The sequence below is a fragment of the Eretmochelys imbricata genome, chromosome 12 (assembly GCF_965152235.1).
Source record: "Eretmochelys imbricata isolate rEreImb1 chromosome 12, rEreImb1.hap1, whole genome shotgun sequence".
Classification (NCBI taxonomy): Eukaryota; Metazoa; Chordata; order Testudines; family Cheloniidae; genus Eretmochelys; species Eretmochelys imbricata.
Genome location: NC_135583.1, coordinates 14,255,328 through 14,275,289, shown reverse-complemented (window position 1 = coordinate 14,275,289; position 19,962 = coordinate 14,255,328). Strand labels below are relative to the sequence as shown.

The following is a 19,962-nucleotide window of genomic DNA, read 5'->3' as shown; positions in this document are numbered from 1 at the left end:
ATTTAAATACATTTTTCTTCTTATAAACCAATTTAAAATTAAATATGAAATTGTTATCCTATATTCCGTGTAAATTTACCATAATCTATATTTCAAATTAACTCTGTTTCCAGGTGTTTAGCCAGTAACTTCTACCAGTTCAGTGAACTAGTAAACCAGCTTTTGGCAGCAGTAGGTTCTTTTGCAACTGCAGAGAGGTATTTTCTTCATTTCAGTTTATTCAGCTAGTTCAGGTCAATGACTAGTTCATTCAAAGTTGAGAAACCAGTTGGGAATTGAAAACACAGGAAAGCTTATTTTCCTCTTCCAATCAGTGAATAAAAACTGAGATATACTTGTCCTAAAATCTGGAAGGACATGGTGACCAGAAACAATCTGCAGTTCACTCATTACAGATAATACTTGCTTGGTTTAATAAATCAGTTAGTTTTAAATGCAAGACCTGTTTGATAAACTTATGTAAGAAAAAAGTATCCAGAACATTTAAGTAGTTTTATTTAACGAATAAAAAAAAATTGTTAAAAAAATGCTGGTTTTGTGCATTTTAATTGAATTCCAATTTTTATCCCGTTGTAGCTTGACACAAATCACATGTAAAACAGTATCATCTAGTAAATAAGAAATGTCATTCACCATTTTCTGACATAATTTTAAGAAGTAAACATTAAGAACCTGAATAAATGTGTGTGTAACACAAGTCTTCTCTCTTTGTTTGCCTGCAATCAGGCAAGTGCTTACCTCTTGCCTGGGTGCCTGATATTCTTGAAGAAAATGGAAATCCTGGGAATGTCCTAACAGTGGTCTTGGATAGGTGAGAATTTTCTATCCACCCATTCACAGCAGCTCTCTGCTGTTAAGAAGAATGACAGTTTGTGGTGCCTCCACCTTGATAAGCACTATATATCTCTGTTAGGGTATCTGGGTAACTTCCAGGAACAATTCTGGCCTAAATCATATAGCAGCCCTAGCAGATAAGGGCAATTTATACTGTTGCTCTAAAGAAGCACTAAACACTCAAGTTGGAGCAAGGAACAACTTTACTTAGAAGTAATTTAGCAAAATACAATGATAGTACAATAGAATAAAATAGAGTACCTACTGTAAGGACTGCAACAAACCAATAAGATGGCATTACAACAGTTTCAGCTAATGGTGGCAACTTCCAAACATTAAAGTAAACTTATGCCTGTATTGCTTTATGTAAAAACAAAACTTAACCTTACACAAGAACATTCACCATTAATAATATACAAATTCATCACCTCCCGGAGTGTGTACTCCCCTTTAGTTTTAAAATCCCAGGTACTGTCTAGCAATGGCATATTTGATGAACGGGAGTTCAAGGGAAGCACTAAGAGTTTCTGATGTATCAGAGAGTCCAGATAACCGGGGTGAGACATTTTTGTGTAGAACAGGTGAAAATTGACACAGTTTTAGCTGGTAATCATCAAGTCATAAAACAGCCACCATCTCTATGCAGGCAGTTGCTTTTCTTACATGCTTCTTTCTCTTTACCTCCGGTGCCCTGGAAAGAGGTACTTTCCCTAGCACAAGAACTTTCACATCAGATGACCAAGGTCTCCCTAAACAAGGATAATCTCTGGGATACTCATACTTTCCACAATTGCCTGGGTTTCACAGTTCAGGATCTGCCAGTATGATCAGCACTTCCTGGCTCAGCTGCTGAGAAGGAATAAATGTGCTGGAGCTCAATGCTAGCAGGCATGCAGGAGCCTTAATACTGCTCGTGTGGTCTCAGTAGGGACATCTGGAGCAGCCTAGTCTACCAAATCTCTTGATCTAAACATAGGCAACTGCTACTAGGTCCTATCCCGCCGGGCCTCCTAACTTGGTGAAGTAGCACCGCTGGCTCCAGGCCTAGCCTTCCCTTCGCATGAACCTCCAGATCCTCTTTTTCAGTCACTTCATCTTTATCCGCTTTTTTGCCCCTCCAACTTCCTTTAGCCAGCCCTCCAGGCTACCAGTAGGATCTCCTGACTTTCAACTTTGGCCCAGATACAGGATCACAGAGTCAAGGTGAAAATGTCCCAGAGGATGTCAATTACTACATCATAGGATGTATAGTCCTTTCCGTGCAGAGCCCTTATGATTGAACTGGAAGTTTTGTAGTCCTTTGGAGGTAGTACACAGTGCAAAGAGGACTAAGCAGAACACCCCTGGCCAGGTTCAGAGGTCCCCTTATGGGAAGGGCCTACATACGTGTAGTTATGGTATATCTGCGTAGTTAACAAAAAGAAGGTACCAAATTGAGTGTAAAGGCTATATTTAGTTGCAAATCAACATGTTTTATTGATTAAAACCATCAACTGTTCCTATTTTAGCAGACTTCAAAAGCCACTTTAGGTTACAAATTCTTCAGAATTTAATTTCTGAATAAAATTTTACAATTTATATTATCTAAAATATATTCCCTTAAGAAAATCTACTATTACCCTGGTGTGAGAAATTGGAACTGTAAAGTCCCCTGAATCATACCATGTGTAATACTAATAATTGGGAATATTTAATAAAAAAAAAAAAAAAAAAAAAAGAAAGCCATACTTTGTTACATGTTTTGGTTGACCCTGCAAATTTTTAATCTCTTCACCAGTACTAGATTATAAAGAGATGAAGATTATTCTGGTGATTGTAATGTAAAAAATGTTCCGTTACATTCTCATGCATAAAATTCCCTAGCAGTAACTTCTCAAAGATGTACATACTTCCACTGCTGTTGGAAGGAATTATATAAAACATTGAGACGCAAATGTGTAACCCCATAGTCTCCTTTCCTTAAGAGTGGGACAGGATCTTAATAAGGTTATTTGGACATGTTAATACATAAGTGAAGATTCATTGTGTGTATTTAGTATGGGGAGGTTTACACAATTCAACCACTGACACAAAATTCACTAGATCAGTAGCCAGAAGACTCATTACCAGCACCTGACGTGCATGTAGGTTGTTGGCTGGTCAGGAGATGGATATATGAAGTCTTGAATTTACACACATGCAGACTTTGGAATTATACTGCACTGCGTCTATGTCTACCACTTATGTTGGTATAGGTGATTCACACCCCTGAACGACGTGGTGTGGACAGCGCTATGTCTGCTGGAGAGCTACCATCGCTAATTGGGGGTGGATTAATTAAGTCCATGGCAGAGCTCTCTAGTTGGCTTTGAGCAACTACAGGAGATAGATTGAGCAGCACAGCTGCACCAATGCAAGTGCATTGCTTAAGCTCTCTTGTGTAGCCATAGCCTTAGATAAATGGCAACAGCTTAAAGTCTCAAGTGCAAGTCCTGCCCATCCCTAAATGGCATGGAAGGAGCTTTTATAGCAGAACTGGTGTGGTTCTGTTTCTGGAGCAGGTAGGGCAGGATTTGGGGAGCATGTTCAGGGAAATGCACTCTCACTGTGTTAAACCCACCTCACTGGGGCTGTGTCTGTGTTGCTGTGCAGTGTAGGTTTCGGTAGGTGATTCATTGCTAGAAATTCTACTAGCTGCTCTTCTCTACATAGTGAGGAGGCACACACTGTGGACACTATTCAAGCTATGAATTTGGAGTAGTGACCATTGAACATTTCCTCTTCCATGGTAGGGGAAATTCCTCCTCCCCAAGACCAGATGGACTCCCAAGTTCAGACTGTGCCCTGGGGCTCGGATTTGGGCCTTAAAGTAATTCTTACTGTTCTTGTTTTAGGATGCCTTCCAGTTATTTCTGGGGAATTCTGCACCACTGCACAATGCAGAATTTGTGCAGAATTAATGCTCTGTGCAGAATTTCATGTTTCTCTGGAGAATTGGGTTTGCACAGTTGCTGGTGGCCATTAGGGGCTGCTGGACTCTGCAGAGCTTAGCTCTCCAGCTCGCAGTGAGTGGAGCACCGAGCCTGGTGGGGATAGGGGCTCTTCACACTGACTGTTTGGCTTGATTCTCATCTGCCTGGGTATGGGAGAGGCTCTGGCAAAGGGTGAGGAAGGGCAGGACTGCACTGCATCACATCCCCCAGCAGGACAGTAAAGAGGGTGGGGAGAAAGGGTGCAGGTATCTGGGCTGAGGGTGCCCTGTGACTGGGTCTGGGGGTAGGGAATGTGGTAGTCTGGGCTCTGAGGGTAGGGCAGTAGGTCTCAAACTTTTGTACGGGGTGACCCCTTTCACATAGCAAGCCACCGAGTGTGATCCCTCTTATAAATTAAAAACATTTTAACGCCATTATAATGCTGGTGGCAAAGCAGGGTTTGGGGTGGAGGCTGACAGCTCACTACCCCCCATATAATAACCTCGTGATCCCTCTGAGGGGTTCCAACCCCCCTGTTTGAGAACCCCTGGGGTAGGGAATGTGGGAGTTGTCTCTGGGGGTGGCTTGGCTTGGGGGAGGGGGTACAGGTGTCTGGGCTCTGGTGGGCCCCACACAGCCTCCTCTAATATCGCCCAATTGGAACTGGGTTGTCATAGGGGTTTCTTTAACTTTGTACTCCTGGGGAAATCTTTTTTGTTGTCTGTATTGACATGCTTGTTGACAGATATTTTGAAATAAATTACCAAAATAATTGAAACTAGCATGATTATATTGTGTTGTTTTGACAAATAAAATATGCAGAATTTTAAAACATGCAGAATTTTTAATGTTTTGGTGCAGAATTCCCCTAAGAGTACTCCAGTTCATTGAGTCACTACTCCCCTGTTTAAAGTTAGGTACATGTGGGTTTGCAAGATTGTGACATTACTTTGCAGTTCATAAACAGTGTTACTACTTTCAAAATTAGGAAATACCAAGATGACAACTACATTATTCTTGCATAGGAACTGATCATGGAATACATTGACAAAAAAGTTGGCAGTGTCTGTCTCTGCCTTCCAATCCTCAGAATTATTATAACTGTATTAAAGTAGATTTTAGTATTGAAGGTTTAGTATTGGGAGCTCAAATTTTAGGATGGTTAATGGCCCTAAAACTTGATTCAGACAGTATTGAGTTATTACTAAAAGGAAATGATGGCATATGCACTTTGTCACAAAATTTGTTAAGGGAAAATGTGACAGTTCTCAAGGGTATTCAAGACTGAGTGTCACCTTGTTACCACTTCAGGGAGTCTTGCTTGTTGAGTGCTACCAGCCTTTTAACCACTCTTCTGTGGGCTGCATCCACCCTGTCTTTGCCTTGTAGGTTAACAGTAGGTGAACTCCAGTCCCAAAGTCCCTTTGAATTGTTCCCCTGTGATATCTACCCCCGACACTGGCTATTCAAAAATCCCAGATCTTATGCTCAAAAAGGAGCAGTGTACTCCAGTTTACTAGATATACTTGAAATCACCACTCTTGTAAACCATACAGCACTTGTGAACAATTTATAATAAAATTGGATTTATTTAATAAAGAAGAAAGATTTAACTAGAAAGAAGAGGAAGTAGTGGAAGCAAATGGTTCTAATACAAAACAAAGTAATAAAAGTCTTTACCTGAGTCTACACTTACTAATAATAATCTTTCCTATCTAATAAAGTAGGTTTTTTCCTCCCCGCGCGGCCCCCCCACGCCTCCCAGTTCAGTCTGTTCCAGAGCTGGCTGGCTTCATGGCAACCAAGATTCAATTTTTTTGAGTGGAAATTGCTCTTTGAGGGTCTTTCTCCTTCCTCTGTTATATTGAAATAGTCATAGGGGTTTGCCCTATCTATGAATGGAAACTAGTCTTGTAACGTCCGTCCCCCCCTTTTTTTTTTTCAAAAAATCTTCAGGAGGTTTTGATTGTTTTCAGTTGTGTGTGGTGGTTTTCCATTGAAAGATTTGGGATTGAGCAAGGCTAAACATTTGAGCTTTGTATTGCATCCACAGCTAGACAGGACATTATGGGAACTTTCTCCTCCCTGAATGGGCCATCACTGATATATATTTTCCCTGATGATCAATTTTTACCCCAAGTCCATACAGCATAGGTTCAATATAAATACGTTATTCTTTAAATATTACTTTTACATACATCTCACAATGATTGAGTCTCGACAAATTACAAGCTTTCCGTAGATGTCTTACATGTTACTCTTTATGGATAAATATCTTTTAAGATGTGTTTGGTGTGGTGAACCTGGTCTGAGTTGAGAGCTGTTTGCAAACATTGCGGGTGAGCTCTTTGCCTAGGAGTTGCTGTGTCATAGAGAACTTAAAAAACAAAACAAAAAGATACTTACCACTAGTGTGGTCTAGGGCAGCGGTTCTCAAAGTCGGTCCACCGCTTGTTCAGGCAAAGCCCCTGGCGGGTCTGGCCGGTTTGTTTACCTGCCGCGTCCGCAGGTTTGGCCAATTGCGGCTCCCACTGGCCGCGGTTCACCGCTCCAGGCCAATGGGGGTTGCGGGAAAGGTGGCCAGCACATCCCTTGGCCCGAGCTACTTCCCGCAGCCCCCATTGGCCTGGAGTGGTGAAGCGCAGCAAGTGGGAGCTGCAATTGGCCGAATCTGCGGCAGATAAACAAACCGGCCTGGCCCACCAGGGGCTTTCCCTGAACAAGTGGTGGACCGGCTTTGTGAACCACTGGTCTGGGGCAGTGCTTTGATGAGGCTCACCGTCAGCTACTGGGAAGGAAGAGATTTGTATCACAGTTCTGTCCCTGGACTGTACTCATGGAGTTGATTGTTTTTGTGTTAGTCTGGTATCTTGTAAGATGTTTAGTGTGGTTAGTTTGTCCAGTCTGAGTTGAGAACTGTTTGTAAACAACAAGGGAGAACTCTTTACCTAGGAGCTGCTGTGTCACACAGGACTTAAAAAATAAATTACCAGACACCTTCTACTAGTGTGGTCTAGGGGCTGTAGCTTGATGAGACGCCCTGCAAGCACAGCACTCCCAGCTACTGGGAAGGAAGAGGTTTGTATCACAGTTCTGTCCCTGGACTGTACTTGGGGAGTTGGTTGATTTTGTGTTAGTCTGGTGTCAAAAATGTAGTTTATGTCATAACTGACGTAAAGTCTAGTAGCTGGGGGACAGAATGCCAGAGCTTCTTGGCCACTTCAGAGGGCTGATGTTTACTGCCTCTCCCCTGAGGGCAGTGAGGTGGTTCATAGGAAAGGAATTCTTCACTCCACCCTCAACTTTTGTTGTTTGTTCTGCCCTGTGAATAGTTAAACTCCTTGTGCCTGCTGCCCCTAATGGCTTTCCCAAGCAGCTGCTGCACTATGAAATTGTCATGATTCTTGACAATTTCATTGCTGTCCACAGGATCTTGAATAGCAGCAGGGAAACTGACTAGAGCCTTGTTAATTTCACATTGCTGCTGCTTGGCAAAGCTATTAGCACCAGCAAAGATAACCTGGAGCTGTCTTTTTGCAGTCTCAAGAAGACAACGCTGCTTCAGTTTATATTCAGTTAAATTTGGAAGATTATTTTTGCAGCCTTACGAGCTAAAAAGGTATTTTTCAAATAAATCATAAGTTCTAAATACATCCCCTCTCCCTTGTACATTTGCTAGAGAAATCTTTCTATCTGAACACTGGAAAGTAAAGGAGTAGCATTTTAAGCCTTGGACAAAGGGATATCCTCATCTAGAGTGTCATCATCAGCCACAAAAAGGGGAAGTACCTTTTTGGTTTGTCACAACGCCTTGCAAGTGCTGGGTAATTTTTTCAAGTTCTTTGTATTATGTTCATTGAATTAAAAGTAGTTAAAAGCTGCAATATTGATATTACAGAAAATTAAATGGCTAATAAGATGAGTACATAAAATTTAATTAGTTTTGCTTTTGTTTGTTTTATTTATATTTTATTTTTAAATTTGGTTGCAAAGTTCATGCAAACTTTTTTTATTTTGGGGAGCGAGGGTGTGTTTGTGGTTTTGTCAGTACCACCCCATGCCCCACCCCCCTGACAATATATTTCAGTATTCCTCTTTTTTGGTGTCCATCAGAGTGATGACTCTCTCAATGAAGGTTTATATTCTGGTTTATTGTGATCTTTATTTAGCGGAGGAGAACTCACTGGTGTTTTCCTTCGTTCTCATAATGCCTGTTCCAGATTGGCCAGAGATGTTGCCCTGGAATAGTAAAGTATACCTCCTGTTCTCTAGCTACTAAGCTTGCTGCTTGTGTAGTGTTCTCTACAAGCCTGGGATGCAAGAAACACTCCCTGATAAAATACACATTGAAGTCAATAGAAAGACTGCCATCAACTTCAGTAGCCAACTTCATTGGATCAGATCCTGAAATTTTACTAAGAACCCAGTAACAAGAATGTTGTGCCTAGATACTTAATAATAGACTGAAAAACATATTTGGTACAGTGTGTTTTACTTAATTTGTAAAATAACACACCTTTATTAATGTTAAATTTGTTGTAATTTGTATTACTGTATGCATTACAACTATAATGCACAAGCACTTTGTAATTTTATTTATTTAGAACCTCCAAATAATTTAAAACTGAAGGGATGGCATTAGATATAAACAACAAACACAGAGATGTTTTATTTAAATCAAAATAATAATGTTGACAAAAGCAGTAACTTACTTATGTCTATATCACTTGTATTCTCAACTGACAGGGAACTTAATTCTGAAGTAAGTAACGTATTTGTGAATTAAAGCATACTATTAATAAAAGTGAAGCCTAAGCAATGTAAACTCTTAAAAGCTCAAAGTCACTGTAGCATTATAGTGAACATTTAAATGAAACCCCCCATGAAGTGTGATTGTCATTTATTGTTTTCATGATAAATAGTGTTTGGAAAAATGACAACCCTGCCTGATATGGTTTTTTGTTTTTTGAAGGGGGAAGTTGATTGTGAAAAGAATAGAATTGCCAGGGGAGAGGGAGCAATTATCATGTTCTATATTTTAAATAACCTTTAAAAAAAATCAATGTACCTGCTCACCTAGTTTGATGGAAATAAGGCTAAATATTAGAAAGATACAAGATGCCTTTGTGTGGTATTTTAATTTTGAATGCTAAAATCAAAATGTAAAATATTTCATCTATGTTAAACAAAATTATAAACCTTTGAATGAATAGGAGCTCATTATTGCGTATGTTCCATCTAACTGAATGCTCTCCAGCTAAAAGTATTGTTTATTTCTCCATGGGGAAAAAAAGAAACAGCAGCAAGAAAAGGAATGCTTCCATTTTGTGTTCTAGTAATCTGTTCTATATGAAATCTCTGTAGTAAAATACTTACTCTCAATGTCTAAAATAAGGCTTAGTGCACAGTCTACTTTGCCTATCTTTTATCCTCTCGGCTAAATTTGTTACAGTGTCTTTATATTGAGCTCTAGAAAATATTTTGTTCTCCAGACTTATTTAAGATTTTGATTATTTCAAATAAACTTGACAGAAATGTAAAATTACAGCAGTGTCTAGTATGTTACTTGGAATTGATAGTTTGCAAGATTGCTTCCACCTATGTAAAATACAATCTTTTCATTACTGTAGGAGGGGGAAGAGTAAGAGTTAACTACTGTACCACATGTAGGGAAAAGCAGCCCATTGGGGGTTAAATTGCAGAGTCTAATGGAATAATAACTGGTAGCACCATCTGCTGGCCTACTTCCGCAGAAGGAGTCAGTATTTTTAACGACATCTCTAATATTCATGCTGATGCATTTTGATGCTTTGTGCATTCATTTCTTTCTGTGCTTTGTTGGAATCTGGCTATCGGCTAACAGCTGTTGTTGAAATTCTGCTCTTTAGGGGAGATGGCAGTCTTTGTCATACCTGAGTAGGATGAACAGTGGATGTATACTTCTCAAGGAGGAAATATGTTGATAAATCACAGTGTGTATTTATGGAGGGTTGTGCATATCTTGGCTGCAGCTTGCTAAATAGGCCATTTAGCAATCTTCTTTCAATGCTTTTTTCTTGAGCCCTGCCTGGGGTGGTGAAAAAGCAGAGGGCAAGCCTTTGTCTGACGCCAAAAATGTCTTCAGTGAAGAGGCCAAGAGGAAGGGTAAGTGAAAGCCTGAATGAGTGGGAGGAGGAGGGGTTCTTTGGGCTAAAAGGCTAATGGGATTGAATAACCTTCCTTATTACTGGCTGCTGCTGCGGGAGTCGTGCTGCATCGCCATCTTGAGCTTGTTGCTGTTTTCTCGGGTCTTGGTTATTTGTTATAGCTTGTAGGCCTTAAGGTGGCATTTTAGTGAGCGATCCTAAACCCTGTGTCCTTCTCAGTGCTGCAGCATTGCTATTAAGCCTTTGATGAGGCACGTATAGAAAAATTATTCAGTGAAGTGCACTGGATTTGGCTTGAAAATGTGTTTGGAAATTCCTGGTGTCTTTTCCCCATGCTGTAGTGAGAGGCACATTTACGGGTGAGAACGTAACAGAACTGTTATCTGCTATTTTTTGTCTGTTTGAATAGGAAATTCTATCTATTCCTTAAGGTTAAACAACATGCCTTCTAGATGATTTCAAATAGACTGCTAATTTGAATGTAGAATTCCTAGTTCTAGCATAAAGAATTCTCTATAGATATAACAGTGACAAAGGGGGGAAAAAGTGAAAGTTAACTCCTTCCAGTAGCAGTATAACCTTATGTAATTTTAAATAAATTAAACGTACGCTTCCTAACTACTTTACTGATGTAGAAAACTACATAATCTGTATTTGATCTTTTTGAAAGCCTTGATTTGTTCAAATATCTGGTTTTGTTGGTCGTAAAATAGTGCGGTTTTTCTATTTAACTGTAGGATAATTATTCCCATTTTGATACTATTTTCAGAGGTATATTGATGCTATACCTTTATTAATTCACTACTCTTTCAAGTTTTGTGAAGCAAATAGCTTGGGGAAATCTCTTCTAAATCCATAAAACATTTTCAGAGATTAAGAACTGGAGCGTCTAATTGCAGAGGTTGGTAAAGAAGGCTATGAGAACTTTAGAAAATCTATTTCTCCTTGATTTTCTGTACGTAGAACCAGTTTAAATGTAACCGTTGGTATACTTTATTCTGGAACCCACGCCATAGTGGAGTAATACAGAATCATTTTCCTTGTTTATTGCGTTTATATGTATTCTTGACTTTGCTGTAGATCTCGGTGAACAGTATTTGCAAATTTATTTTGAAATATATTTATTTTCTTTAAAAAATGTTTTTATTCTTCCAGCCTCCTTCCTCCAAGAAGACTGATGTTTCAGGGACATATACTAAATTGCAGAATACCCAGGTGAGGGCAATGTCGGAAAAGAAACAGAAGAAAAAAGTAGAATCGGAAAGTAAGCAGGAGAAGGCTAATCGCATAATATCGGAGGCAATTGCAAAAGCAAAAGAAAGAGGGGAGAGAAACATTCCACGAGTAATGAGCCCTGAAAACTTCCCCAGTGTTTCGGCTGAAGGAAGAGAGGAAAAGAAAGGTAGAAAAATTAAATCCAAACCAAAGGACAAGGAGAGCAAAAAAACTAAAACTGGTTCCTCATCCAAAATTAAAGACAAAACAAAAATTGGGTAAGTAGGCTAAAATTTCCTTTTAACTCCCTTCAAATTGCAAACATTTGACTGGAACAGAAACTGCTCATTAATCATAGATATTCTTCCTCTAAATATCTTGAACCCATCTGTTTTTGTTTATTAAGTTGCCTTTTGGTTTGAGTTTTTAAATTTTATTTGATGTATTATCAATGCTATTTTTTATCAGTCTCAGCATTTCTTTTGAGATGAGATCCATGATACTATATAGAGAGAAACTGGACATCTAATTAGCATATTTGCAAACAAACATTAATGCAGATGCCTGAGAAACTGTGGTGTAGACTAGAAGATGTAACAGAGAACTTGCAATCACATTTTATTTATTTATTTATTTATTTTCATTACTGTGTATTCTGCATCCATGCACACTTGTTCTGTCATCCCTTGAAATTTTGCAAGTTTAGCAGGGTCAAGATGTGTCAATATCTTGGTGGGAAAACTGCACAGGATGTTTAAGGTGTTGTAGAAAGTGTTGCTAGGGCTTCGGTAGGTGGCACTCCTGCCTCTGATTTACTCCTGACCCATTTCTCCATTGTGGTCGTAAAAGACAGTGTATAATTTGAGGTATTAACTTTCAAACAAAGTTTAAAACAGAAGTCGTGACCATTTGTGTGTCCCCCCTCCTCCCCCAAAATATGCTCTTTTTTTTTTTTTTTTTTTTTGGGTAAGAATAGTGATATTAAATCAATGACTTTATCTGTGCTTGAATTTGGTATTATATCCTCAGATGACAGATATGGAAATGTCCTTTTTAGGTCATCCAGTTAATCTCCCTGAAAATGTAAAGTTAATCCCTGTTGTACATTATCTAGAATTTTGTGCCATCTAGTTCTTAAATGTTCCAATTACCTTGGGAGGCTATTCCACAACATTATGAATAACATTCTGATGAAACTTTTCCTGATTTTTTTTTTTTCAACCTAAATTTTCTTGGGCTTAATTTCTTCCCTAAATTTGTTGGTGAACCATACTGAATAATTCCCTTCCTTTTTGACACCCACTATTACCCCGGTCTCTTTCGGCATCATTACTTTCCAGGTTTCTCCCATCTGTTTAATAACTTGTGTGTTTGAATCTTTTTTCAGGCTGTATGAACTCACAGCTTTCCAAGTTGAATCACATTCGGTTGTGTTTTGCACTGATTTTTAATCTCTTTCTTTTCACTAGTATTAGCAACTCCTTCCAGTTTAATATTATCAGTGAATGTCAGTAGCATGCTGTTTACTCCCCTTTTTGGGTCATTAATTAATGTATTTAATAAGACCTTATCTAAAACTAATCCGTGTGGTATACCACACCAGACTTTCCCCCTTCTTATTGTATAAATCAAAATAAATAAATAAGTTGTCATTACCCTTTGTTTACAGTTCATCAGTCAGTTTTCAGTTCACATGACATTGTTCTATCCATGACAGTATGGATTCATTTTCAAGTAAGATTTCATGACAGGTAAAATCCAAATATACAGTAGTGTAGTACTCAAAAACATAATACATTTAATTTTGGTTATTTTGGACCCAATTCAGAGTATATTGAAGTCACCTAAAAGACTCCCATTTACTCCAGTAGACTTTTAGTAATTTGACATTTAAAAATGAAAAAGGAATTTGTCTAACTATGCTTTACAGTTTAGAAACTTTATCATTAATGGGTCTGGTAGCCTCAGCATGTTTATTAATTGCAACCACAAATAGTTTAATTATTTTATGGAGCTAGATACTTTCCTATATTATTCTGTTGTGTACCATTACTGTGTGCTGTTAAAGACCTGTGTTGTACTCCAGAGGTGGCTGGGTTTTACTGGTGGATGGAGTGATCTCTGTATAGTTTGCTTGTAGAGCACTTTCTGATCCTTCTGGATGAACTGAGTTATACAAATGAAAGTTGCTGTTGTATGAAGAAGACTAACTTAATGTAAACAAAGTAAGAACATTCAGAATTACAACTGAAACTGTATCCACGGTTTATCTTGTTAAAATTTCAGCTCATGAAAGCTTATGCTCAAATAAATTGGTTAGTCTCTAAGGTGCCACAAGTACTCCTTTTCTTTTTGTGAATACAGACTAACACGGCTGCTACTCTGAAACCAGCCTTAATGGTGCATATCCTAATTTTGAAATTATGAACTAGTGAATTAATATGATTATAAGCTTGCTTTTCTGCATGGTGTGTGTGTTGAGCAGGGAAATAAGAATGTGCAGAACTTTCTATCAGAATGTCATGTCTGCTTTTTACACACAAGAACCATAACACGGTGGCAGTGAATTGTCAACAAGAAGCATAAAATGCATTTACAACTACTGTGTATTAATTTAGGCCCCAGTCCTGTGAAATCTGACACATATATGTCTAATTTCAAGCACACGAGTAGTTCCATTCACTTCAATGAGACTGTGTACATGCTTAATATTAAGCATATATGTGTTTGCACAATCAGAACCATAAATATTAATTTTTTTCACTCTCCATCTACTCAGAAATTATTTAAACATTTTCTGCTGAAAATATCCATAAAAATACACTGTCAGGCAGAGACCATGGCAAAAAATTTTTAGCACAAATACTGAAGTTTTGAAAATCTATGAGTAACTGAAAACAAGCCTAGAATGGACATTCTTGAGCAGTCTTAACAATAATGGTTGCTGCTTCCATTTTAGTTAGTAAGTGTGCGTGTGTGTATGCATATATATGTGACAAATGACAAAAAATTTCTAACGTGCCTAGTAATTGTTGTCTGGGGCACCTTCAAGGGGCCTAATGTTCAGATTGTGGTTGCTAAATAGTTTCAGAAAATCAGACTGCTTTAAAGTTGAACACTAAATTAAGTAGTAGTTCTTTTAGATCTTGTCTTTATTGTAGGGGGAGCTGGTAGTAACTCCTATAGTTTGTCATGTTCTTTCCATTTTTTTATTATTATTTTTTATTATGGTCTGGTCTTTGAGAAGTTTCTCATACCTCTGTTGTTTCCAACTGCCATTTCTTTATCTCATGATTTCAATGTTGATTTTGCTGAGATATAAATTGTTAAAAATCATTCTTCTTCTTCGAGTAGTGTCCCTATGGATGCTCCACTGTAAGTGCGCTTGCGTCCCTGTGCTGCTAATCAGCGAATTTTGGTAGCAGCACATGTGCTAGATGAACAGACACTATTGCCCCTTGTGTCCCTCCACAAGGCTAACTAGTGCATGCAGGCTAACCCCCCTCAGTTCCTTCCTGACCGCCGGGAAGAGCCAGGTCGTCCTCCCTTTGCGTAGAAGCACTAAAGTTATGGAACTGTTGCGTTTCCCACAAGCCTCACTGTGATAACAGGGAGGCTATACTATACATACAGTAGATGTCAGGAGAGACCTAGCCTTTTTCCTGAATAGGACGAAGGATTTTAGGAAGTCTTGTAAACTTTTCCTTTCTGTTGCGGAGAGATCCCGGGGCTCAACAATATCCACCCAGAGACTCTCCAAATGCTTCTCCAGCTGTATTAAACAATGTTATCAGGTTTGCAACATGACACCTCCAGCTGATATTCACACTCTCTGCAGAAGATTGGTCCCCTGTCACCTTCCTCAAGAATGTCCCTGTCTCAGAAATCTGTAGAGGGGCAACCTGGGCGTCAGTCCATACCTTTGCAGAACATTATGTGATTACTGGGGACTCCACCTCTGATGCCATATTTGGCTCCACGTTATTGTCATTCGTAACAGATTTGACTCCGAAGCCCCAGCCGTCCAGTGGGGATACTGCTTGGGAGTCACCTACAATGGAGCACCCACAGGGACACTACTTGAAGAAGAAAAAGAAGTTGTTGTTACTCACTTTGAGCAGTAACAATGGTTCTTCAAGATGTGTGTCCCTATGGGAGCTTCACAACCCACCCTCCTCCCCTCTACTTGAGAATTCTTGTCAGGGACTTTGCGGTAGAGAAGGCATGAAGGTGGGTTACCCCGTGCGTGCTGGTTTAGCCTTGTGGTGAGGCATGGGGGAGACATAGCATGCGCGGGCAAAATGGACACTGCTGCGAAGTTCTCTGGCAGCATTGCAAGGAAACAAGCTACAGTGGCGCACCCAAAGGGGGACATGTCTCAAAGAATCGTCGTTACTGCACAAGGTGAGTAATTCTTCTTTCCCTTCTCTCATTTGTATTCCTCAGAAAAAATGTTGGCAGCTCTCCAAAATAACACAAAAGTTTCAAGGCTGGGATTTTGCTGCTGCTGCAGCAGGCGTACATTCTGTTCTGGGGAAATCTGGGAGGAGCTACAGCAGGGGAGGTGGTGGGCAAAGAAGAGAGCTGGGTTAAGTTCCCCACCACTGCATCTAGCATATGCCTCCACTGGTGTATGCCCTCGTATATGCATGCCACCTGAGGCAGGAGCCCCCCCAATTCCTGCAACGATAGAGCCTCCCCCTCAGTAACACCCCCCACCCCCACTCCCACCCAGATGCTGCATATTGCCCTACTGGCAGTTCCCCCTCTGTGATAACTGTCTCCTGCTGCTAATTAATGTCTAATAACTGAAATGGTAGCATTGTATGCTGCAACGATGAAGGTTTAAGGTTCAAGCCTGCTGATGATAGATGTTGAGGGATTGTTAAAATTACATATATAGTATTTGTAGATTTGCACAGGCAGCTGTAAATATGGCTTTTCCTAACTTTCAAGTGCTTAATTTTTCAACCAAAATTTGTGTTCTTTAAACATATTTTATAATATGTAATATATAAATAAAATATAAAGTAAAAATAGTGATACGAGAGAAAAAAATGTTTGGCAAAGATCTGACGTGGCAATTTTAAACACAGGGAATGTTTAAGTGAATCATAATTCCGTACATTATATGGGTTCATAATGGAAATCCTGCTAGATCCCTTGCCAGCAGTGGAACAATCGTTACCGTTATAATAACAAAAATAATATCTAGAACTAATAAAATGACTGTTCTTAAAATATTTTCCTAAAAGCAATTAGTTATGGGACCAAAATCCTGTTTTTAATGTAATTCAGATTTTCATTAGTTGAAAAGTGAGGCTGGAGAGTAGATAATAACCTCATGTTGATATAATATCTATTTTTAACTTTATTTTAATCTTCTAAAAAAATTAAATCCTATAATTAACAAAAGCTTGCTTGAAAAGTTTACCAAATCAATATAAGGACATTTAAGAATCAGGAGAGTTTGTTAGCAAAACATACAAATTAAAAAAAAAAATCACATTTCATTAAAGCCAACTCAAGCTCATACACTGTCCCATGTGAGCTCTTCAGGGCAGGATTTGTTTCTTCCTGTGTTTTTGTACAGTGATGAGCAATTACTGCAAAATAAATGGAAGGATGGGATTTGCAGAGTGGCCCACGGTAGTTAGAGGAAAGTCCAGTGGGAACTGGGTACCTAATTCCTGTAAGCCCCTTTTGAAAATTCCAGCTTAATCATCATAATATAATTAATAATCAAGCTTAATAGGACTACTCACTGTTTTAAGTACTATGAGCTCATGTGATATGTTTGCAGGTGTAGGTGCATAGTGTGGGGGAAAAAAGCCTGAAATATAACTGAAAACTTTTGGTTTTCTCGTAGGAATAAAATTTTTCGGATATGTCCAGATCATCCAAAATTGGGAGAGAACATTGATATTAAATTTCTCTCACTGGGATTTCAAACTTCATTATTTTGGGGGGAAATTAGGAGACAAAAATACATGTTTTCTCTGACAAGGCCCTCACCATCCTAAAATCCAAGCACACTAAATAAAAATTTACAATGTGAAGAAACCAAGAAATAAAACCATTTATCTCCTGGAGGGGGGGACATGGTATGTCACCTAATATGGGATGCAATGGAGACTACTCCCCTAACAGATAAAAATGTAATTGACATTTTAATAAAGGTAAACAGCAGTGGCAGGAACTGACTGGGTCATGTGTATTTAAGAAGTTGTAATTGTGTTTTTTAAAAAGCAGTTCCACTTTGAAAAGTCATTCCCAAAAAAAGACATTGTGAGGGTCCCATGTTTGTTTCTCAATTATTTCTATATCAAATAGTCTCAATTTACAAATAAAAATTGTTTTATTCCAAGTACCGGAGATGCAAATTCAGTGTGTCAAACTGGGTCTGTTTTTCCGAATACTGAGTGGCTCATAAAAAGTTCTGAGGATCATATTCTGTCCTGAGTGATTCCTGTGCAATGCCCGTGATGGTTAATGAGTTTCCCCAGGTATAACTGATTGGAATTTGCTAATTGTGATGTGCAAAAAGGAATGAGTTCCAGGTCACACTTTCTCCAGAGTCGGGGAACCGTCTGTTTTTCTTGTTAAATTAATAAACATAATTTGGGATGTCATTTGGGTCTTAATGTAGACCTTATAAAACTTTCGTAACAGCTTCTGGATGTTACACTTCTGCCATTCAAAGTTCAACAGTGTGAATTTTTCTACCTTTAAAGCCTTTTTTACCACGGTTAGATATAAATTTTAAGGATCTACCTCTAGACCAGCGCTTCTCAAACTATGGGTTGGAACCCCGAAGTGGGTCGTGAGCTCATTTTATGGGGTCACCAGGGCTGGCGTTAGACTTGCTAGTTGCAGCCTCACCTTCCGGGGCTGAAGTTGAAGCCCGAGCCCCACTGCCCGGCACTTAAGCCAAAGCCTGAAGGCTTCAGCCCTGGGTGTCAGGGCTTAAGTTACAGGCCCCGCACTAGTGGCTAACGCCCTTTGGCTTTGGCCCTTGCCATGCGGGGTGGTGGGGCTTGGGTGGGCTCAGGTGTCTATACGACCCTTCTAGGTGCAATTGCGGTGCAATGAAGTTTGAGAACGCCTGCTCCTAGACAGATTATATCACCTTTGAAGTAGGGGAATAAAGGGCCTGATCCAGTGCCCTCACTGAAGGCAATGGACGGTCTCCCATTGCATTTAGTGGGCACTGAATCAGGTTCTAAATCAATTACATTCCATGTCTAGTTAATTGGATAAATGTTACTTGAGATAAATGAGTAAGTTCCATTTGTTATTGTAATACAGTATCCACAGGAGTACATGAGAGTTTACTAATTTAGGATTACCAAAATTAATTTGGTTGATGATCTTCAAGTAAATTGTTTTATGGGTTGGTTATGGAATCTAGTTAATTAGCAGTGAATTGACATGCTTATTGTACAGTAACAATCTGATGACAGCAAAACCATTTCCTTATTCTAGGTTTTCAGCAAGGTGTTAAGGATTTGATTTAATTTTCCCTTTGCTTTTGCTCTGACTTCACATCTATTTATTATGGGCTTCCCTGGTGATTAAATGTGGAATTCCACTATGGAGACAATAAACATTAATGTCAATAAGTGCATTTTTCTGTCATAGGTGTAATGAATTCTATGTGCTGTTTATTTGCTTAAAAAAAAAACAAACCTGACATTTATATTTTGTAACTCCATTACAGCCATGCACTCATACATATAGTTAAACTCTGGATAGCATGGGAGGCTAATGAAAAGCTTCAGTGATGCTGTGATGAGGTACAGGACAAGACCATTAAGAAATTAAATTCCCCAAGAAATATTGAGGTTACCTTCATCATCATATTGTACACATAATTTTGTAAAGTTCTTTTTAACTAATGTCACATCTAGCACAGTAATTCTTATGTTCAGAATTTCCTTTTGTTATCATAAACTGCATTGTTGTGTGCCCTAAAAAGAACTAAGGGGGATTTTGCCTTATTCATTATTAACTCTTCAAATATATCCTAAATTATACAGCCATTCCTATGTGGTGCAACCCAAATGTAAAACATTATCACCCCAAATAAGTAAAAGAAAAAAATTATCTTTGTCACCTGGAGGTATGCAATAGATGTATTCTGACTTCACTGATAGAACATTCCTGAATCACAGACCTTTGACAGAAAATCTTAGGTCTTTCATTCTCTGGATGTAATACTATATGAGTTGTTAGTTTTGGTCTTGTTTAATCTGATATATCAAAATGGGATGTGAAGAAACACATGGTCATTCTAATACTCTGATCCAATATTTAAGCGTTCAAATACTAATAAGAATTTGAAGTGGTTATGCTGGATAACTAGCAGCCGTTGTGGAGTTCCTGGAGTATGGACATGTAAGCATGCCTTCTGTATTCTGCTGTAGTTGCCACTTGGGATGATATTCAATAGCAGTCTTACATAAAGTATGTTACAGTAATCCAGCCAAATTGTTCCCATATAATGTCCATGTACAACAGAAGAGATCACAACTGCTCATGTGTTTGCTAAATCCTGACATTCCATTTTTGGCTCATGGTTAGAAATGGCCCACAAATTCCATCCTTCTAATAGAACCTGCCCACACTTACTCAGTTGTAACTCAGCAATATTGCTCTTCCTCCACCCAGACGACTAGTTCCTTCAGCGATAGGCAGGGGATGAGGAACCTTTGACCGCCTCTGCCAAGTATGGGTTGGAGAAAGAGACCATACCTTCCTTGAACAACAAACAACTTCCAAAATAAACAAATAACCACAGCAGGACATGAACCCCA

General features: G+C 38.9%; 1 protein-coding gene across 13 annotated transcripts in view; it reads left to right on the top strand.

Annotated features, from left to right (window-relative positions):
* Positions 1 to 19,962, top strand: part of CHD9 (chromodomain helicase DNA binding protein 9) — a 193,709-nt gene that overhangs the window by 55,317 nt on the left and 118,430 nt on the right. For 9 of the 13 annotated variants that reach the window (XM_077831202.1, XM_077831201.1, XM_077831209.1 and 6 more), the window contains one exon: positions 11,087 to 11,424. In XM_077831202.1, the coding sequence (XP_077687328.1) occupies positions 11,087 to 11,424 (338 nt within the window). Of the gene's footprint in view, positions 1 to 9,833; positions 9,930 to 9,958; positions 10,291 to 11,086; positions 11,425 to 19,962 lie in introns of those variants that run through there. The other 4 variants (XM_077831212.1, XM_077831211.1, XM_077831210.1 and 1 more) reach the window with 2 other exon arrangements.